General features: G+C 41.7%; 1 protein-coding gene across 5 annotated transcripts in view; it reads left to right on the top strand.

The window, feature by feature from the left end:
* The window catches only part of FGF14 (fibroblast growth factor 14), a 422,495-nt gene that overhangs the window by 267,527 nt on the left and 134,257 nt on the right, over positions 1-20,711 (top strand). The window contains exon 1 of one of the 5 annotated variants that reach the window (XM_076361453.1): positions 14,622-14,818. The exons of the other annotated variants lie outside the window; for them this stretch is intronic. Coding sequence (XP_076217568.1) covers positions 14,626-14,818 — 193 coding nt within the window. The 5' untranslated portion in view covers positions 14,622-14,625. Of the gene's footprint in view, positions 1-14,621; positions 14,819-20,711 lie in introns of those variants that run through there. 5 annotated transcript variants of the gene reach the window in all.

Genomic DNA, 20,711 nt, shown 5'->3' on the forward strand with positions numbered 1-20,711 from the left:
ATCACTTGACACTTCTAAGCTTATAGTTTTTATATATTTGCAAAACCTTGCATAAAACTGTAAAGTGATTTGCAGATGGTAATAACAGATAATGGATATCACAAAACATCATTATTTCAGATCATTGTGCTCGCTCTTTGTTTTCCTCTAAGCCTTCAGCAATGTTAAGCAGGCAAATTTCTTTAGGTGTGGGCCAAATCTTGAAATAATGAGGAAGCTGGTCTGCAAGGTGCTGATATTTTTCAAAGGAAATGATATGCAAGGTTGATCGTCCTCGCACAACATACTGAGAGACAGCTGTTTGTTTTTTTGTTTTTTTTTTTTAAATTAGGAGATTTAAAATAATAAAAATTGATTTCTATAGGAAGCTGACCTACCTGTATCCAAGGTTTTAGCAGTCAATTTAAAAAATGTGAGTGGCATCAAAACACTATTATTTTGTATAACACAGTTGTAAAAAAAATCGTTACAAACTTACTTATATGAGTGATACTTACAGCATGTTATAGTACCCTATTCAACATGTGTAAAACTGCAATGGTAAGCAATTCCCCCCCCCCCAAAAAAAAAAAAAAAGATGATGTGTAGATTGTTTATATGTGAGCCTTTAAGGCCCAGAAAGGATTGCTTTGTCTCTGGAGAGAGAACATCAGTCAAGGAGCTATGGTTCACAGCAATTTGGCTGCCAGCATGTTCCATTTCTAATGACTTCTGTTCTTCCTTATCAGTCTAGCATAGACAGAACCGCTCACTTATTATTTACAGAGCACAGTTTGGATTGCATCAAAGAGAGCTTCCACTCATCAAGCTGTTTCCTGGTATTAATTTAGCTCTTCCTCCCTACATCTGTAGCTGAAGCAAGTTTCCATAGTGCTTAAACTAAGGCTGGAAATAAGTCAAAAAGCTTTGAGACTTGGTGAGAAATTTTTATTTTATTTCATTTTTTTAAGCACAAAGCTTACCTGAACACTGAAGGGCAATGCAAGGGATATTTGGAGACTTCTGGTAACAGATGAGTCCCAAAGGCTTAAGTCTGAAGAGCGACCTTGTAGACCAGTAGCAAGTTCCGTTCAAGGTGGATGGATTGGGAAAAGTAGGTTTTGGGAAGGGACGGTGTTCTGCCTACCTGTGTTCAAGGCTGAGCAGGTTTAAGAGCTGATGTGACTGAAGGACAGTTTTAGCAGTCTCTCAGTCTAGCCCAACTGTTCTGTTTTGACTGGATTCATGCACTGACTGATGGCTTCTAAGTCACTTTTATCCAGCTAATAAGAGGCTGTGAACAGAGAGTCATTGACCCAGTGGATGCTCAAGGTTCTCAAATATTGAAATACAGCCAGCTAGAAGCTAGACCTCACACCAACCTTTCTGAACTTCCCAGCTTTCTGGGAGACAATTTTATAACAGCCTTAGGCTGATCTGAGACTATCCCACCACTGATAAAGGCATGACCCTCTCCTTGCTTCATGTGCAGCTTTGCCAGTTCTGCACGGTAAGTCATATCAATTTACTAACTGAGAACAGTAAAAAGAAAAAAGATACGCTGGATCTGCAACTGACTTTTCATATGACAAAAAGCATAGTTCTTGTAGACTTTCTGGGGGTCCTGTGTACACGTACTGGAGACAGACTATTAGGCCCTATTTGTAAGTTTTCAGCTGCATTAGCCAGACAATGAGCATTATGCTGTTAAGATACTACACATTCTTACATGAAAAATGTATTTATATAATAGTGTTAGACTGATGGGAATTTTAGGGGAAGCTTAATGACTCATTTGAATGTTGAGATTAGAAGGTGATTGCTGTAACTCTTGTAACTGTGTCTAAGAAGATAATATTTATTATCTGTGATTAAACCTGTGCATTGGTTTAAATGCATAGATTTCTTTCTGTCTCTAAGAGAATGGAAACTCAACTAGCTAGGCTGATTCCTAGCTAATCCTTCTGCAACTTTCTGTGCTGGTCTTATAGCTAGCTATTTTTTCTTCCTAGCCAAAACCCTACACTTCAGCTTAACTTTAAAGTGCCTGTAAAAGTATCAGTGGGTAAAACATGTCCTTTGCAGATTTTGAACAATTATATTATTCAACAAATGGTACAGGCTACTGAAGTAAATATACTGTTTAGAATTTTTTAGCTTGCTGATTTCATTACTGGTAACAATTTTATAGAAACAATGCAAAAGATGTACAGTTTCATTGTCATAACCGTCATTCTGTGAAAAAGAGGAATGAAGAAATTTTCATTTTTTGTATCAGAACACCTTCTATGACTTGAAATGATTATGATTTAAAAAAGTAATCCCATGTGAATAAGTCGGTGTTTATTTTTCTTAAAGTTACTTTAAAATAACAGTTTTTTAAAGAAAGGGACAGTCTGTCTGCTATAACACAGATGTTGAAAACTATTCCTACCATACAATTTTTACTCAGCTTTTGTCTGGTACAAATAATTCCAAGTTCTTAGAGCAGTGCAAGTAATAAAAGAAAAATTTACCTGTGTGTGTTGCAAGTCAATATATCTGTGGATAACTAGAGTAACAGTGTCCACTGCTGGCAAATCGGATAATTGCACTGCACATTAGAGCAATATGCTGTTGAAAGGTTTCGATGAGTTAAGTTTTGACTGCGAGATATTTTGTAATTTAGGTTTGTAGGACTGTGTTGTAAAATCAGGTCACTATGTTAGGAGCATCCATGCTATTACTGCTAATAATAAATGCTATGGTATTTGAACTAATAGCCAGGAATATCAGCACAGTAATATGAGCAGGTATTGCAATATTTTTTTCAGGACTTAAAAATAATTGTAGTATTCATTATATTCTAGCTCTCGCATCTTCAAAATAAAGAAAATGTTACTAAAAGTCTATTAACTTTGTCTTGATGTTCTAATTTATGTAAGTAACAAGACAGGCAAGCAGAAGTTCTTTTTTTTTTTTTTTCCTTAGGTCAAAGCATTCATTGCTGGTTTTGCTAGATTTTTCTTAAACATATAAATGAAGTATAGAAGAAATCAATGTTTCTATTTGGGAAGAAATAAAATGGAAACGTGCAGCTTGATATAGCAATTACCACTGGTAATGATGAAGCTAGAGCTGAAGTAGACTGATTATCAAAGAGAGGAGGAGAAAAGGCTGGTATCTACAAAGTTATTTTAATCAATATTCTTCTGGTGTTTTTTTTTGTAGTAGATAATATTTGTTTGCATCTGTTGCTTAACAATAGTGTGTCAGTACAAAGAAAATCTTTCAATCAAAGAAAATAATACAGAGTGAAAGAAACATTAAGGGGGGGGAAAGCAAAAGTCGCTTCCTATGCTAATATAAATGGCGTTATCATGTCAGGTACTCCTGAATATCTAGATTAAGTAAAAAGAAGCTAAGGCATACTTGTTTTCAGAGATTTATATCTGTCATTAATTTACTCCATTCAATAGAAATAGTAGACAATGCACTGATTTTTCTGTTTGTTTGGAAAGAGGGAAACACAGCATATAGCTTTTTTTAGAAAACATTAGTTGTGTCTGAACCCCAGAGGAAGGGATGTTCCTTTACGAAAAATCTCAGAATAGATCAAGTCTTACCCTATGGATGAATGCAGCATTAGCCAGCATTGTTCTATAGCTACTCTTTCTCCCTTCAGAGACTTACCTTGTCCTGATTAGTACCCAGAGAAATACTTTATTACCTTGCCTCTGGAACAAGAAAAGAACAGGATTTCAGGTTTCAGGGCTTTTTTTTTCCTTGCAAATAGTCTTCAAAATAGTATCAAATGGATTGCAAAACAAAAGTTATTTGAAAATAAATGGTAGAAGAATTGTAAACAAAGACAGATGACTATCAAAAAGTTCTTCTGCCAAATTAATTACACTGCCAATTTTAGGTTAGATAGCAGAAAAGATGACTATTTTTTTCTAAATTACTTGCCAGGGAGTGTCCTTCATGCTTTCTTCCACCACAAAGTGATATTGTGGATGTGTGTGTGTGTGTATGTTTGCGTGCAAGTGTGCAGACAGCCATGTTCCAATCCTTCCTGTCACTGGTGACAATCACTTTCTATACTTACAGGATTACTGGATGTACTTTGGGGGGAATCATCCTTCCGCTTCTCAAGCTAGTAATTTATGTATGTCTCGGCTCATCCTGTCTTTTCTGTTCAGCATTTTATTGTATTGCATATAATGTACTTTTTCTCCTGGGTCTCTGTGAGACGACCAAAATCCATCATCTTCCTTGTTCTTAAAGTCCAGAAATATAACACATTTTTTCTCACATTTTCATATGTTTCATATCTGTTCTGAGGAAAGCAAGAAAACCTTTGGTAAAGATTTAAAATTAATATTTTGGAGGACTTTAGAAAAACACCGTCAGTAAGCTTGGGCTATATGGGGTTTTATATATATATATATATATATATTTATTGCTTGGATGGCATTTGGGGTTTCCTAATAATTTAAGACAGAAGATATAGGTTCCAAGTCTAAGTTGAGATTTACATGTCATATCATGTGCAGACAAGTTCAAGATCCTTAGGGCACCGAGGAGGGTGCACAGCAAGCTCACTACCCTGGACTTCAGGAGAGCAGACTTTGGCCTCTTCAGGGATCTGCTTAGCAGGGTGCCATGGGACAAAGCCCTGGAGGGAAGAGGGGCCCAGGAAAGCTGGGTAACATTCAAGGATCACCTCCTTCAAGCTCAGGAGCAATGCATCCCAACAAAGAAGAAGTCAGGCAAAAACACCAGGAGGCCTGCATGGATGAACAAGGAGCTCCTGGACAAACTCAAACACAAAAAGGAAGCCTACAGAGGGTGGAAGCAAGGACAGGTAACCTGGGAGGAATACAGAGAAATTGTCTGCGCAGCCAGGGATCAGGTTAGGAAAGCTAAAGCCCTGATAGAATTAAATCTGGCCAGGGACATCAAGGGCAACAAGAAAACATTCTATAGGTACACTGGGGATAAAAGGAAGACAAGGGAAAATGTGGTCCCTCTCCGGAATGGAATGGGAGGCCTGGTTACCTGGGATATGGAGAAGGCTGAGATACTCAATGATTTTTTGCCTCAGTCTTCATTGGCAAGTGCTCAAGTCACACCGCCCAAGCCGCAGAAGGCAAAGGCGGGGACTGGGAGAACGAAGAGCCGCCCACTGTAGGAGAACATCAGGTTCGAGACCATCTAAGGCACCTGAAGGTGCACAAGTCCATGGGACCCAATGAGATCCATCCGTGGGTCTTGAAGGAACTGGCGGATGAAGTTGCTAAGCCACTATCCATCGTATTTGAGAAGTCGTGGCAGTCCAGTGAAGTTCCCACTGACTGGAAAAGGGGAAACATAACCCCCATTTTTAAAAAGGGAAGAAAGGAAGACCCGGGGAACTACAGGCCGGTCAGTCTCACCTCTGTGACTGGGAAGATCATGGAACAGATCCTCCTGGAAGTTATGCTAAGGCACATGCAGGACAGGGAGGTGATTTGAGACAGCCAGCATAGCTTCACCAAGGACAAGTCCTGCCTGACCAACCTAGAGGCCTTCTATGATGGAGTGACTACATCAGTGGAGAAAGGAAGAGCTACAGATGTCGTCTATCTGGACTTCCATAAGGCCTTTGACACGGTCCCCCCCAACATCCTTCTCTCTAAACTGGAGAGGTACGGATTTGATGGGTGGACTGTCCAGTGGGTAAGGAATTGGTTGGATGGTCATATCTAGAGGGTAGTGGTCAACGGCTCAATGTCCAGATGGAGATCGGTGATGAGTGGCATCCTGCAGGGGTCCGTACTGGGACCGGTACTGTTTAATATCTTCATCAATGACATAGACAGTGGGATCGAGTGCACCCTCAGCAAGTTTGCAGACGACACCAAGCTGACTGGTGCGGTCGACACACCAGAGGGACGGGATGCCATCCAGAGGGACCTGGACACGTGGAGAAGTGGGCCCGTGTGAACCTCATGAGGTTTAACAAGGCCAAGTGCAAGGTCCCGCACCTGGGTTGGGGCAACCCCTGGTATCAATACAGGCTGGGGGATGAAGGGATTGAGAGCAGCCCTGCCGAGAAGGACTTGGGGGTACTGGTGGATGAAAAGCTGGACATGAGCCAACAATGTGCGGTTGCAGCCCAGAAGGCCAACCATATCCTGGGCTGCATCCAAAGCAGCGTGGCCAGGAGGTCAAGAGAGGTGATTCTGCCCGTCTCCACTGCTCTGGTGAGACCCCACCGGGAGTACTGCGTCCAGCTCTGCATAAGAAAGACATGGACCTGTTGAAGCAGATCCAAAAGAGGGCCATGAAAATGATCAGGGGGATGGAACAGCTCTCCTCTGAAGGAAGGCTGAGAGAGTTGGGGTTGTTCAGCCTGGAGAGGAGAAGGCTCTGGGGAGACCTTATTGCAGCCTTTCAATCCTTAAAGGGGGCTTACAAGAAAGATGGGGACAAACTTTTAGCAGGGCGTGTTGCGAGAGGACAAGGGGGAATGGCTTTAAACTAAAGGGAGGTGGATTTAGACTAGATATAAGGAAGAAATTGTTTACGCTGAGGGTGGTGAAGCACTGGAACAGGTTGCCCGGAGAGGTGGTGGATGCCCCATGCCTGGAAACATTCCAGGTCAGGTTGGACAGGGGTCTCAGCCACCTGATCTAGTTGAAGATGTCCCTGCTCATTGCAGGGGGGTTGGACTAGATGACCTTTAAATGTCCCTTCCAACCCAAACTATTCTAGGATTCGATGATTCTAAGTTATTAACTTTTAAATGGTATTCAGACAAGGCATCTGAATAAAAATATCTCCTTACCGACTGCCCCAAATTCTCATAAATACAAAAATGCTCACATATATATGTGTAAAAAATTTTTGTGAAATTTTACATATTCATGCATTTTGTACTTGTATATGTTGTGTGTTGTGTGTATGCACTGATATTATTTATTTCATTAACAAAAAGACTAAAGGATTTGATTCCTCTATGAAGATACCAGTTCGAAAGTGAACATCTAATGAATGAATAAATATTGTGATGTAGTGTCAAAGTCTATGAAAGGAACAATGCCCTATGTGTATGCTGGTAAACATTCCCCAAAATCATTGTTGTCCACGGAGCTGATTTTTTTTCCTTATAGTTAGAAATTTTCATATTGTGGCTACTTTTCTATAGGCCATGTTTTTTTCCTAGAACTTGTGCAGCAAAAATCAATGTGTGTTTAGGATAATATTTGTGATGATTCCAATCAAGAAACTGCAAGTAAGCTCATTGCAATCTCCTTAACTTTTTTTCTATTCTAGGAGTAGGAAACCCTCACAGGGGAGTATTGTCAAGCAGGTATAACAGCTTACACTTTGTCATGCTCTGCCAGCTCTACTGACTCCAGACGAAGTTCACTGTAGCGACCAAATTTTTCAGGAATGGCGTTCCTTTTGCTTCCGTAGAACAAAATTAAGCAGACTCACATTACAGGGACTTTCAGTTACTTGGGAGAATAATTGCAAATTCTGTTGCATGTTTCAGAAGTCGGGCAAAAGAGAAGAAAGTCCTGCTGTGGCTAGATAAGCAAATGCAACAGATGTTGTTTTAAGCTGTGTGTATGAGAAATTAATGAAGCTCTCCACGCTGTTTTTAGGTCTCTAAATCTTAAACTGTTCTGTGCATCTGTGTGGATAGAGATGTGGGGTTGTTTTTTTCTTTTTCTTTAACGAAAGTCGTTGTTCTGGCTTGTGTCATGGGAGCCTTGTCTGAAGCACTCTGGTGGCAGATCTTCTGCTATTAGCTTCAGTGGGAACAAAATAAATGGCAGTGTGTTTCTGTTGTTAGTAATTAAGAATCTCTCTTTAAGCTGACTATTTAATATTTAAAGTTAAAATCATATATATATATATGTTGCTGCAGAAACAACAATGTATTTCATTTTTAATTACTTTGACAGATTTGCCCCTGAAGGTGGTCTTGATTCTTGTTTTGTCATTGTTGTTGTTAACTATTGTTTAAAAGAGATTTGTTGGAGACAAGTTTTGGGCCTGGGTGAGCTATCCTGGAGAGCCTCATATGATCTGTGTACTGTTCAGATTCTCCTGTCAATCCAGCTGATTTCTTTTGTTCACCTGGTCTCAAAAGAAGTGGTATCAGAAGTAGAGGGTAGATAGGCTGAAAACTAGGAAGAGTCATGAAACATGTCACGGGTGGTGTGCTAATAGTTAGGAGCTGTAATCGTGCGTCTTACCTTGCTGAAAGATCAATTGTTAAAAGTAGCATAAGAATCTCCATTCACTTTTCTTCTCCCTGTTGAAGAATGAAGAGTTAGCCGATGGAATTGAAAATGAAGCTCTAATTAATTAAAGCAGGTATTTTCCTTGACACGGCACTATTCGTGAGACTCATTACCACAGTATAATCAATGCTAAATTTAAGGAAAGCAGGAAAGCAAAGTCAAAAAAGAAAAAGCAAACCCAAGCAATTTGAGAATTATGTAATTTCCAAAGAATAAGCCAATATCCATTCAGTGCAGTCATATTGGTCATCTACAAGACAATGTTTTTCAGTTCCCTAAATGAACTTGAATCCTTACTAGCGTAGAGGTACTCAGTCCTTCGAGTGGCAGACATATCCCAGGTAATGTGTGAAAGAAATGTCCCTGGTCAATGCAGAACAAATATTGCACTAGCTAAGCCATTGGCTCTGAGCTGCTATAGCCATTCTTGCTTCCTTAGATGTTATGTATATTAATGTTTATGTTTTCATAGTTCTCTGCATAACCAGTCATCTAATGTAGGACTTCCTTGCATGGTGGATTAATTTATTCTAGCATATACATTAATTTTGTTTCAACGGTTCTTCTAATGACTTGGATACATAAAGTTGAGTAAGTCCAAAGCCTGTGAGGAAGCTGGCTAAAATATGTGCAGTCCTTTAAACAACATACTGGAAGCTTACTTTAGTCTTATTTGGAGGGATTCACCTGATGTAGTTAAACAATTTACTACATATTGTATCCTATGAATTCAGTAAATTTTAGTAGGTATGAGTTCGGCTCCTTGAGTGCATTGTGAATGTTGAGACTGAATGCTGAGTGCTTTCAATATAGAACAGTGTAAAAGCATAGATATTCAAATTCTGTGAAGCATATTAGCATGTTTAATAAACTTTGTTCTTAATGCTCTTCAAAGTCTAATCAACCAGCATCAAGTATTCAGGGTGTTAAGGCTTTTAAATTGTAGTGCTTCACAGCACATTGTATTCTGAGAAGTTAACAATAACTTAGAAGGAGAATTATATCCAGATTAACATAGAAGAATATGTAAAACTGATCTAATTTAAACTGTTTTAAGCTCATTGCACAACCATACTATAACCATAACCATGCTTATTATAAGCATGGAATGCACTTAAACTATCTGAAAAGGGATTTCTGATCTATGATTTAATATGTTCATACTAGTATGGTCATGAAAAATATGACCTTTTATGTTGACAAATGTTTTTTAAATTATTTTTTTTTTAAATTAAACACTTACCAACCTACAGAGTAAGCCATAGACCATATTTCTTTCATCTTATTCAAGTTATGAAGTTGTATCTCTTGCTCTAGCTTTGTCCCCCAAGAAAATTAAATCAAGAACTGGAAGTTACTATTGCTTACCAAGACCCCCTCCCATGTACACATTGTGTGCCTTGGGCAGATATCAGTTTCTATTTATATGAATAATCCTATTTGTAGAACTGTATCACATTTTCTTATGATACCATTTTGTGGGAGTGGAGGGGTCTTAGTATGTAAATTGAATTCAGACGCTTGAATTACGGTCCACCAAAATTACCAGCAACACTCAAATTTTTGATCAGCGCCAACAAATGTTCAGAATATCAACCTTAGCTGCAAACAGCACTCTGGTAATCAGTCTGATGTCTTATCAAAAGCACCAGAATGTTGATTAATTTTATAATTTATAAATTTTTAAATTCAGAATTTATAAACAAGTATTTTTTCACTGTTGAGACATCTCTTCTTGGGATGACATTAAATTTTCCGAATGGCCCAGATGTACTCTTATGCAGACCTTGCAATTGTTATGCCTAAATGGGTACTTTTACCCCTAGAGTAGCCTTTCCAGTTTGAATGGAAGTTTAAGGAGTAAGGTATTCATCTTGTTTGCAACTATAGCACACACCATCTTAAAAAAAAAATTCCTTTTCAGTGACATGAAATGTTCAACGAAGAACATCTAGATTCACAATACTGAACTAATGATTTCTAGAATATAAGATAGGTTGACTTTACAGCATCATGTTCTAGAGTACTTAACTGGACAAGCAAGCTGTGTGTGCCTACTGTTGGCAAGCAAGTGCATAAAAACTACTAGAGCTCGTGAAACTAAAACATGTTTAGTAGCAATGTAATAATCTGGCGTTTTACACTTCTAGAAAATCTATGCTTGTAAGGACTTTGGGGTATTTTTCTTAGGGTTTGGTTTGATTTGATTTGTTTTGGTTTGGTTTTGATATGAGGAATGGTTTCAGGATATCTGGGAGGAGTATATGTGGATGGAGTGTGTGTATGTGAGAACATACCTGTAGAAAGATATTTTTGTTTATATTGAAATGGTTTATGAAAGGAAGAACTCTGTAGTGTTTTCATGTCTGCATTGACCAAAAATTACTCTGTAGCTTGTAACTCTACCCAAACTAATGCAAAACATACAAGTGGGGAAAAAAACAAAACAAAACAAAAACCCCACAACCCTTAAACCGTAAGGATGACATTTTTTATTCTGTAAGTTTTGTACCCTACGGATCTAGGTTAGGGTTGTATATAAAGTATAGCATCTCATTTTTTTAAATGGAAGCCCTCATAAAAGCATTTTATGTATCACTAGTACATGTATATATACAAGTATTAACGGTGTGTATTTAAATATTGAACATTGATGCCTGAAAATAGCACACTGTAATTTACATTTTAAATTAGATGAAATGGAATATGGTTTGTCCCCAGTAATACAGCAAAAAATAAATTTAAGGAATAATAATGTTTCATACCCAAGTATATAATAAAGCAAGTATTTTATGCACACTTTATATCCATTGAATACTTTCCTCTAAAATTCATTCAAGCAAGTAATTTTAAAGATTATAAAACGTTTTTGTTTTAGAAAACTCCCGAAATCCATGATAAATTAGTAGTTAGAAATGAACAGATGGGAAAATAGAAAGTATTGAAAACCCTTTTTCCCCCTCTTTTGCTTTTAATCGTTTGTTTTCATATCCAGAGTTTTGTTAATCAGAAATAAAATTCTATTTTAATGTAGCAAATGTTATAACTAAGATATTTCCATTTGTCCTAAATGCATAATCTTATGCAGTTACTCGTCTTTAAGGTAGCCGATATGTTCATACTTCTGTAATCCATCTGTTAGCAAAACCTTCACTTTGACTAGAATTGCACACATCTTATCACAGGTTAAGACAGCAGATGGCTCTCTTGAGTTTTCTTTGCAAAACCTCAAGCTGTAAACAACTGCTCTGCATTTCTGAGATGCAAGTAGAAAGCTATTGTTTTTGATCTCTGGAGTAGGAAACACATTTTCTCTTGTCTATAGGCATGCTGCCCATTTTCACCTTCATTCTTTCCTTTCTTTGCCATCACCCTGAGCATCATATCATTGAGAAATGTCAGTGTGTTTTGGCAAAGGACCAGTATTTGAAGGAAACTACAGAAAAGGAACAATAGTAGTAGATAGTATATAGTGGATAGCATCATTGGATAATATAAAGACGTTCTTCCAGCGAAAGGAAACGTGGAACCTACATCTTTATGGCGAGAATTTCTCACGCAAAAGTTAGGGCCGTATGTATTCCAGTCCTAAATTCCCGTGAAAATTAAGGCTAGCGGAGGGCTGGCCTTTATTTCACTCAGCTCCCTTCTCATTCATTCCTTTGTTTGGAGCCAGGTCGAGCAGGAGACTTTGGGCTGTGTCCTGTCACCTCTTCCGCCCGTGGCAGAGGACGCCCCAGAGCCACAGGCGCTCAGTCTCCGCTCCGCTCTCCATGGTGCTGAAGGCAGAGACCGCGCCGGGCGCGGGCGGCCGGGGCCGGGGCCGGGGCCGGGGCCGGGGCCGGGGCCGGGGCCGGGGCCGGGGCCGGGGCCGGGGCGGGGGCGGGGGCGGGGCGGGCCGGGCGGGGGGGGGGGGGGCACTGGGGCAGCATTTGGAGGAGCGCTTCTGTCTTGAGGAGACTTAGGGAAGGCAACACCGTGTCTTGTCCGCTGCTGGGAAGTATGGAAAAGGGAAGCAGTATGCAAAACTACTACAGTGAAATTTAAATTAAAAGAAACAAAACCCTCTCTGTCTAATTGCATTAGTTAGGGTAATTGTAACCATGTAAGGAAATTGCTGATCTGTAAAAATTGCCAGACAGAAAATCCAGTGCGAGTGTTTTAGCTGAATCTCTTTAGAGACACTTTTAAATAGAATTAAAACGTATTATCCGGATCCGATTGTGCATGTTCTGCTCCTAGTTGGTCTAGTATTACTACAAAATCCCTGTATAAGGGAGTTCCCACCATACACTTCTGCCCTCTGTCTAAAAATAGCCCTTTACAGATTAAATGATTTAGGGAAATAATGGTCAATATCGGAGATGCTGAAGCCTCTGCTGAAACAAGAACCTACTCTTACCTACGAGGTTCTGCATTGCAAAGCAGTGAATTATTCTGGATGGATATTTACACTCCAAAGTAAACCATCCAAAGTAAACTCCAAGAACCATCTAATAAGAAATTAGGGTATTCTGAAAATAGTATAAAAATTAGATATTTATTACATGATATTTCCCTGTGTGAGCATCTGCCCTTCCTTATAGGATAACTCTGCATTTTTTTCCTGTGTAGCTGCTAGCTTCCTTTTTTTACTTTCCTCTGGTTTGTTACAACTTCAGGAAGTTTCACCATTAGGCTGGCAGAAAGTAAATCTGAAAAACATTGGGCCCTTCTTTGAAAAGGGAGAAGACCCAACAGAAAGAGGTGAAAGGAAAGAAATGAGATGTCGTATTTTGCATGGTATTTGTTATCTGCAGTATATTGTGAACTCCTCGGGGCAGAGACTCCTCAGGCTTTCTGTGTCTAGCGAGCTCGGCTGGTGCTTGCTCAAGTGCTCCAAGACGTAGACTATGAAAAAAATTAAGAAATAATTTTACATGGTGCCGGTGATCAATAAATCTACCTACTGCGGCTGTTTGCGGGTGCCCTATGGAATTCCTTCGGTATTTCTGAAACCTCAGAAATCAGTCCGTGTTCCGAGTTAGAAGTCTGCTGGTGCTATAACCTTTTCTCCCAAAGAGCGCGTGTCAGTTTGGGCGGAAGATCCCCTCAGCCTCGTAGGTGTGTTTCTTCCTCGCGGCCCTAAAACCTTCGCACGCCGCAGAAACCCCTCTCCCGTCGGACTGCACCCCCGGCCCCGTCCGTTCCCGGGCGGCGCGAGGAGGGGCAGACGGGTGCCCCTGCCCCGCTGCGGGCGAGCTGGCCGGCAGAAGGGCTGCCGCGGGGCGGGGTGCCCCTGGGCGGACCGCCGTTCCCCCTCACCCGCCTTCCTCTACCCCCACAGCTTCCCTGGCCTGGGGACGGGGACAGGTACCGGTGTCACCGCTGGGTGCGGCGAGGGGGCCGCCCGCGGGCAGGGCGGCAGGGAGCCGGTGAGAGGGAGCTGGCGAGAGGGTGCGTGCCAGGGTGCCTCGGTGTGCCGGGGTGGGCGGTGGAGGACGGGGAGGGCCACACGCTCCTCCGGCAGCGCCCAGCGCCCTCCTCCCCCGCGGGGAGGGAGCCCCGCACGAAGCCGTCCGGAAAGCTAAGGGGGAGCAGAGGCAGCTGGCGGCGGATCCGCCGGGAACCCGCTGGTTCCCACCAGAAAACCGCATCAGCAACACCCCTTCCCTCCGCCCCTCGCCCCCTTTGCTTTATTCTCCCGCCTTTCCCCCGTCCCTCCTCCACCCCCTGCACCCTGGCCGCCCCTCGCCTTGGGGAGGACAAAAAAAGCTCCAGCGGTGCGTGCCCGTGTGTGTGTGTGCGTGCGTGTGTGTGTAGGGGAGGCTGGAGCGGGGTGGGACTGAAGAGCCGTGATTACAGCTCTCCCCGGAGAAGAAGATTGCTCTCTCCAGATGCTGATTTCTGAAGCACTTGGCAATCATCAGGCGGGAGCCTGGAAGAGGCGGCGGTAGCCGCCCCGGCCGCGGCGATGGCAGCGGCGGGAGAGCGGGCGGCGGCGACGCGGGGCTGAGGGGCAGTCCCGGGAGGCGACGCTGCCGGCCGGACCCGACCCGACCCGGCGCGGCTCTGCCCCGAGTCCCGCTCGCTCCGCTCCGCTCCGCGCCGCCAGCCCGCTCGCAGACACCCGCCGCCGGAGCAGGTGCCCCTGCGCCGGGCCACGGCGGGAGGGGCGGCGGGGCACCCATGCGGTGACCCGCGGCGGCGGCAGTTCCCGCGGGCCACAGGGCGGGGGTGCCCCGCTGCAGCCGCGCCTCGGGCCGGAGGAGGCTCCCGCTCGCCCGCGCCCCCGGGGATGGGTCCCCGCCGGGGCTGAGCGCCCCGCCGCCGCCCTCCCCCCTCCCCGTCGCGGCGCCGGCCGGCGTGGGCGAGCCGGCGAGCAGCCATGGCAGCGGCCATCGCCAGCGGCTTGATCCGCCAGAAGCGGCAGGCGAGGGAGCAGCACTGGGACCGGCCCTCGGCCAGCAGGAGGCGGAACAGCCCCAGCAAGAACCGCGGGCTCTGCAACGGCAACCTGGTGGACATTTTCTCCAAGGTCCGCATCTTCGGGCTCAAGAAGCGGCGGTTGCGGCGCCAAGGTGCGTCCCTGTAGCCGGGCCCGCCCGGGGGGCTCCCGGGGGGGCGGGCGGGAGGGGGCAACCTGTGGCGAGAAACTTCCCGGGCCGGGCGCCGCCGCGGCGGGAGGCGCCAGCCGCCGCCCCCGCTCCTCTCAGCGGGCGAAGGGCTCCGCGGGCTGAGGGGCGCGGCGGCTCCTCGGTCGGGACCCCCGCCTTGCCACCCGGCTGCCTGCGCCGGGCGGGCGGCTGCCCGCCTGCCTGCTTGCGCCGCCGCCCCGCCCGAGGCGCCGCGGCCGGCGGGCCCAGGCCGCCCTGGGGCTCAGGTGTTGGTCACGGCAGGTGGGCTCCGGGGCGGGAAGCCCCTCGGGGGAAGCGACCGGCGTGGCGTGAGCCCTGCCCGTGGCCCCGTGTGTCCCTGTCTCGCCCGTGTTTTTCTTTAAAGGACAAAGAGCACACAGCGCGGAAAGCTTTTTAAGTGTCCGGTGTCTGGGAACCGTCGCTCGCCGGTCCCTTCCTTGAGCTGCCCGCTTGGCTTTGGTAGGCATAGCCTGACCGTAGTGCAGGGGTCCCGCTCCCCGCTTCCCATTCTCCAAAGTGAGCGATACGGCATAGCTGGCAGCTGTGGGAGTGCTGCTCTGCATCCCGGTGGGTGCCCGGGTGTGGGTCTGTCCGCTCGCTGCCCATCCCAGATCAGGGCCGCTTCGTATAGACCAGAAGTTTTGCAGGCAGTTCTTCTTTGGGGTAGGTGGCCAGTAGTCAACTGAGACGACTAAAACTAGTACCGTGGTGACTGAATTTTATCAGTGCTTTGTATTAGAACCCTAGAAATAAAAGGAGTTAAATGATACTGGAATGACTTCTCTATTTTTTTAATTTTGTGGTATTCAACTCAATATTCAACAGCGTTCAGAAATGGTGATGACTTACTTTGTACTTGTCCTCAGGAAACAAGTAGTTTTAGAACAAAAGGATTGTATTACAAAGAGTGAAAATGTTAAGTATCACTTGAACCATGGCTAATACCTACCAGTCAATGGTAAGGTACGAGCCATCCTCTGTTACATTAGGGAATGCCACCATGTGTTGTAGTTTGGTATGTATACTATAGCTCCTCTTTAGGTTGGGTCGGAAGATAATTTTAAGAAGCATAATCAGTGATCTGTCCTGATTGATCCTTCCTGCTTTTTTTCCATGCTTCATACTTGAAATAGCATAAATCGACAAAATCCATACAATTTTATTTTTACACGGCTTTATTACTATAAGGATTATTTCTTGTAACTCCTAATGCAAGCTAAATCTTGCCATTTTTAGATAGTACAGTGATATAGGGAAGATGAGTGAGAACATGTCAATGGCAAAATCTATGGTGGCTTATTTTTAGGCAGTCTGCATGTGTGCTTAAAAAGAAGACTAGAGTACTTGGTTTATGATGGTGGATTTCTATATGTGATGCTTGTTCAGGAAAAGAAGTTCAGGGGGATTTGCTAACTGAGCAACTGTTCTCGACCACCTGTGCAGTTTTTTGGAGGAAAACTGTGTATTTGACTATATTATGGTTTGAGGAGGAGATGACTGTCTCACAGCACCGAGATGCCAAACATGTTCTTAGGTAGAAAGGGGCTTTAAAGAGACTTCTGAACTCATCCTTCTTCATTCATTCATTTTTCATATGGCACTTTGTGACATTCTTGAATAAGAGAACTGGATTAGAATATAGCTCAACTGTTAACTCATACCACTGGCACAGATGATTTCAGTAAGAATAATCAGAACAAGGGCTATTCACTAGTAAATTCTGCAGCATCAGACCCCCGAGTTTATTTTCTCTAAGAATCCTTCAAATGGACACATGGCGATATTTATCCATTGATTTACGTTAAGGTCTCAGAATTACTGCTCATCCATAAGAATTCCTGCTGAAAAAATACTATCGTCCCTTTTACTGTGTATGTTCATGATGCGTAAAGTGATACATGGAGTACCTGTGGATTCAAAGTTGCGTGCTATTTAGGAAGGGAAACAAAGAAACAATCAAGCAGAAGTCATTACTCAAACATCTTATGCAGAATAATTTAGAATGAATAATCATTTGGAAGAAAACACATTTTATAAAGCTGATTGCTTTAAAAGTACCTTATATGAGTTACAAAATGGATATTTAGGAGAGTCTCTCTTTAGTTTTCCTAAACTGAGTTAAATGACCACTGAATTCTTCACTGAAATCATACTGTCAAACCCATTAAAATAAGTCTTTGCCAAGCAAAATAGGATGCATTTCAAAACATCTGTTGTCAGAAAAGTGCTATGGGATTTTGAGAAATAAACCTTGTGTAAATGATATACAGTGTCATGAGAGCATTGTGAAAAATGAGCTAATCGCGATGTGACAAACCATCCACAGCATTCTCGTACAATTCAATGGAAGAGCAGAAGTATATGTAAAATATTTGTTACGTAGAGCGGTAAAAGCTAGACCATATTTCTCATGGAATAAAAAAGTGTTTTGCTTCATACTTACGTACGAAAAATATGTCTTCCCATCTTTGAAATAGGCAGCAAAAACTAGTGATGCTGCTTTTTAAATTTAAAATATACATTTACTCTTGTACATACATGTGTATGTGAATTAGATAAATAGATATACACAATGTATGCACACCTACCAACATGTTAGCAAACTTTTGAAAATATTCTTTCTTTTTAAACTCTTCTTAAAAAATGCCCGTTAGTACCCTTCTTGTTCAGTGGGACTTATTTGTGAACAAATGAAGTTATTATGAATACATAACATGCTAAAAGCATATGTATCCCCAACTGAATATAAAGTTTTTCTGTCATTGTGACTAATTTTCTGTTCATGGTCCTTCCTTTAGGGGCATACTAAAATATCAACAGAAGAGTGTTTTGGGAGACTAACATTTAGAAAGGGTAACATTAAAGATACATCCAAGAGCTCAGTCAGGGTAAAGGGTAATATTTGTATTTGCTTATATATTGGCTCTAATGATAGACACAATGCTAATTATAAACAGCTTTTCCAAAACTTTGATTAATGAATTAAACTGGCAAAGTGATTTCTGTGGGAGACTTGTCTGATAATCTACTGAGTGGATGACACCATTTTCATTTACCGGACAGCTTTGATTCATATTGTTTAGTATTATGATATTTCAAATTTATTTCATCTTTATTTTATCCTACCTGTCATCTGATGAAGAAATCATTGTCATTCATTTCTGGGTAGCCATGAAGCCAAGTTCTTGCCTGACACTGATGCCAGACATCAATCAATTATGAATCATCCTGTCCTGGATTGGAGGTTGTTCAGTTATAATGGTTTCATTTATGTTAATATAATCACAAATGGGAGAATTGACAGACAACATTTTGAGTCTTCATGTGAAATAACCTTATATAACCTGGGGCTACCCAATAAAAAGAAGAAAATAAATGTCAGTTCTTCACCTCATGCAACCACAGTGTGCAGAGATTAAAAACATATGCTTGTCACTAGTGCAAATTCCAACTTCTTAGTCTGTATTTTCATCTACATATCTAGCTTCTTTGCTAATCTAAAAAATCGTCATTTGGTTAATTAGGTCCCTTGAGAGTATTCTGCTGGAAAATACTCAACATTTAAATGTATTAAAAACCAAGTGTGATGTTTACTGTTTCTGTGTGCTAATACCACATTAAAACTTCTAAATTTATACAGAGAGTGTATGAATTTTGGAATGACTTGGCCTCTGATTTTCTACATTAATATTTATGAGAAAGAGAGACCTGGGGAACATGTTCAGAAAACGCACTGATTAGGTTTTATTACATCTACAAAGGTAATTTAATTCTCCAAAGAAAGCATTTTTGGAAAATTCCTCTGTCTATCAGCTCATGTTTTGCGGCAGATGTGGGAATGGCCCATAATCTCAAAGATAATTCCCCATACACATAGTGCCTTAAGTAGTTTTTAGTTCTCCTACTTGTGGAATGATGTAAGTGGAACTGAAATGGAGATCTGTGCACGCGGGTATATGTGCCTCGTTTCCCGAAGCTTAAGAAACCGCATCAAATCGCAGTCAGTTAGCTCCAGCCTCGGATGGTCTGGCTTGCTCAAAGTTTCAGTGGACCAAAACCTGTAGCTGCGCTTTCCTATGTGACTGCCCTCAGAATTAATTATTCTTGGCAGTTCACTAAAGTCCACAGCTGCTACATTGTCTAGGTGCAAGACCGTCTGTTTTTCTGGGTGTTGAACTGATGTTTCTTATCCTTCTCTACTCTTCTTCAAATGTTATTGATTAACCCACAACCCTTTTGGAACTATAAACTCAGTCTTAACAGTATATATAAGAAATTTTTAATTTTTCCAAATTTTTTCCTTCATTGCTGCTAATCTGTTCAAAGGACTGCATGATCATCAAAAATTGAAATGTGTAGATATGCTGTATCTCATGTAAAATATTCTAAGCATATTTAAAAATTATTTTATGTAGTTTGCTAGACTCAGTGTCAAGTTTTCTTTCCCATGCATTCAGTATTTCACACAGACCCTGTGCTTGCTAAGGGAGGCTTTAAGAAGAAATGTAGTAATGGCTGCAATGTAATTCTCTTATTCTGAACTGGTCTTGGTGGCTCTAAAAATGATGAATGAGATGTTTTTGAGAGGAAATGGGGAAAAATAACTTTAAAATGGTAACAAAATTTTAGGGACTATTGGTTTTTAGAAATATCTTAAACATGGGTCATAGAATAGTGGGCATTCAACGTACATGTAGTGCTGCACCAATGTTATTTCAGAATGTCTCCTGTTTTACTGTAAAGTGAGTAGAAAAACTTAACATTGTATATCTTAAAATATTGTGCTAAAAGTAGAAATCAGATAACTTCAGAGTAGTAAGTATTTTAACTTATGTTTTCTAAATATTCTAAGTTTGGTGATAGTTGCAAGTTAAGACTTCTTTGAAATTTCTGAAAGGCTTCATACTTGTTTTGGCTTGAATTCCTTGCTTGTTTTGTCTATAAAATACTGTGGTGTTTGGGGTTTTTTTGGTCAATTCTTTCTTCCTGATAAGCATTGGTTTACATTTATTTACCTCAGGAAATTTGCATATCTGGAAGATATGGGAAATCGGAGGAACCCAATTTCACTTTTCCTATATACAAACATTGCTTTTCACTATCTTCACTTGGTAACCGGAGATTTAATTCTTCATTAGCAAATGAACTCGTCATTCTCGAGTGATCTTGCTGGATCCCCAAAGTTTAGGCAGTTTCTGTCCACATACAGTGATTTTTTTTTTAAGGTGTATCAGTTATTGTATCTATTAAATGCATTGTAGAACTGAATTATCTGCTTAACAGAGATATTAAGGGAGATTTCAGTATAGGTGGTCTCTGATTCATGGTGGTGTAGCCATAGAAATGTTACAGGAGAGGTCAGGTCTCTGTACTATATTTAAAGACAGAATTCTGTCTTTTAACTATCTAATCTATTAGTGGACGTAATTTTTTCAGGGTATTTCACTCTGATAATTTGAATTAAACTAAAATGAGTGCTTAAAACTCATTTTGAATAATGAATTTTCAAGTCAGTAGCTTATAAACAGCAGTAATTAATTTTAATATAGAGCTAACGCTCAAGAAGTTTATTACAGAAAACTTTGGCGTTAAAATCTTTTGATTTAGACTCTAAGCATAATTTAGAAATTTGAAGATGCACAAAACTGTGAGATTGGATACCCATTTTTCGTAATGAGTAAATAGAAGCCTATCTTGCTTCGTCACATGTAAGCTCTTTTCTACCTTGGGCAAGTGTTAGAGTTAGTGATAGACAGGAAGATATACCCCAATGGCATGTACTCTTACTGTGCCATCAGCTTTTTCTGAAACCCTTTGAAACCAGTACATTTTTGTT

This window comes from Aptenodytes patagonicus, chromosome 1, assembly GCF_965638725.1.
Source record: "Aptenodytes patagonicus chromosome 1, bAptPat1.pri.cur, whole genome shotgun sequence".
Taxonomy (NCBI): Eukaryota; Metazoa; Chordata; class Aves; order Sphenisciformes; family Spheniscidae; genus Aptenodytes; species Aptenodytes patagonicus.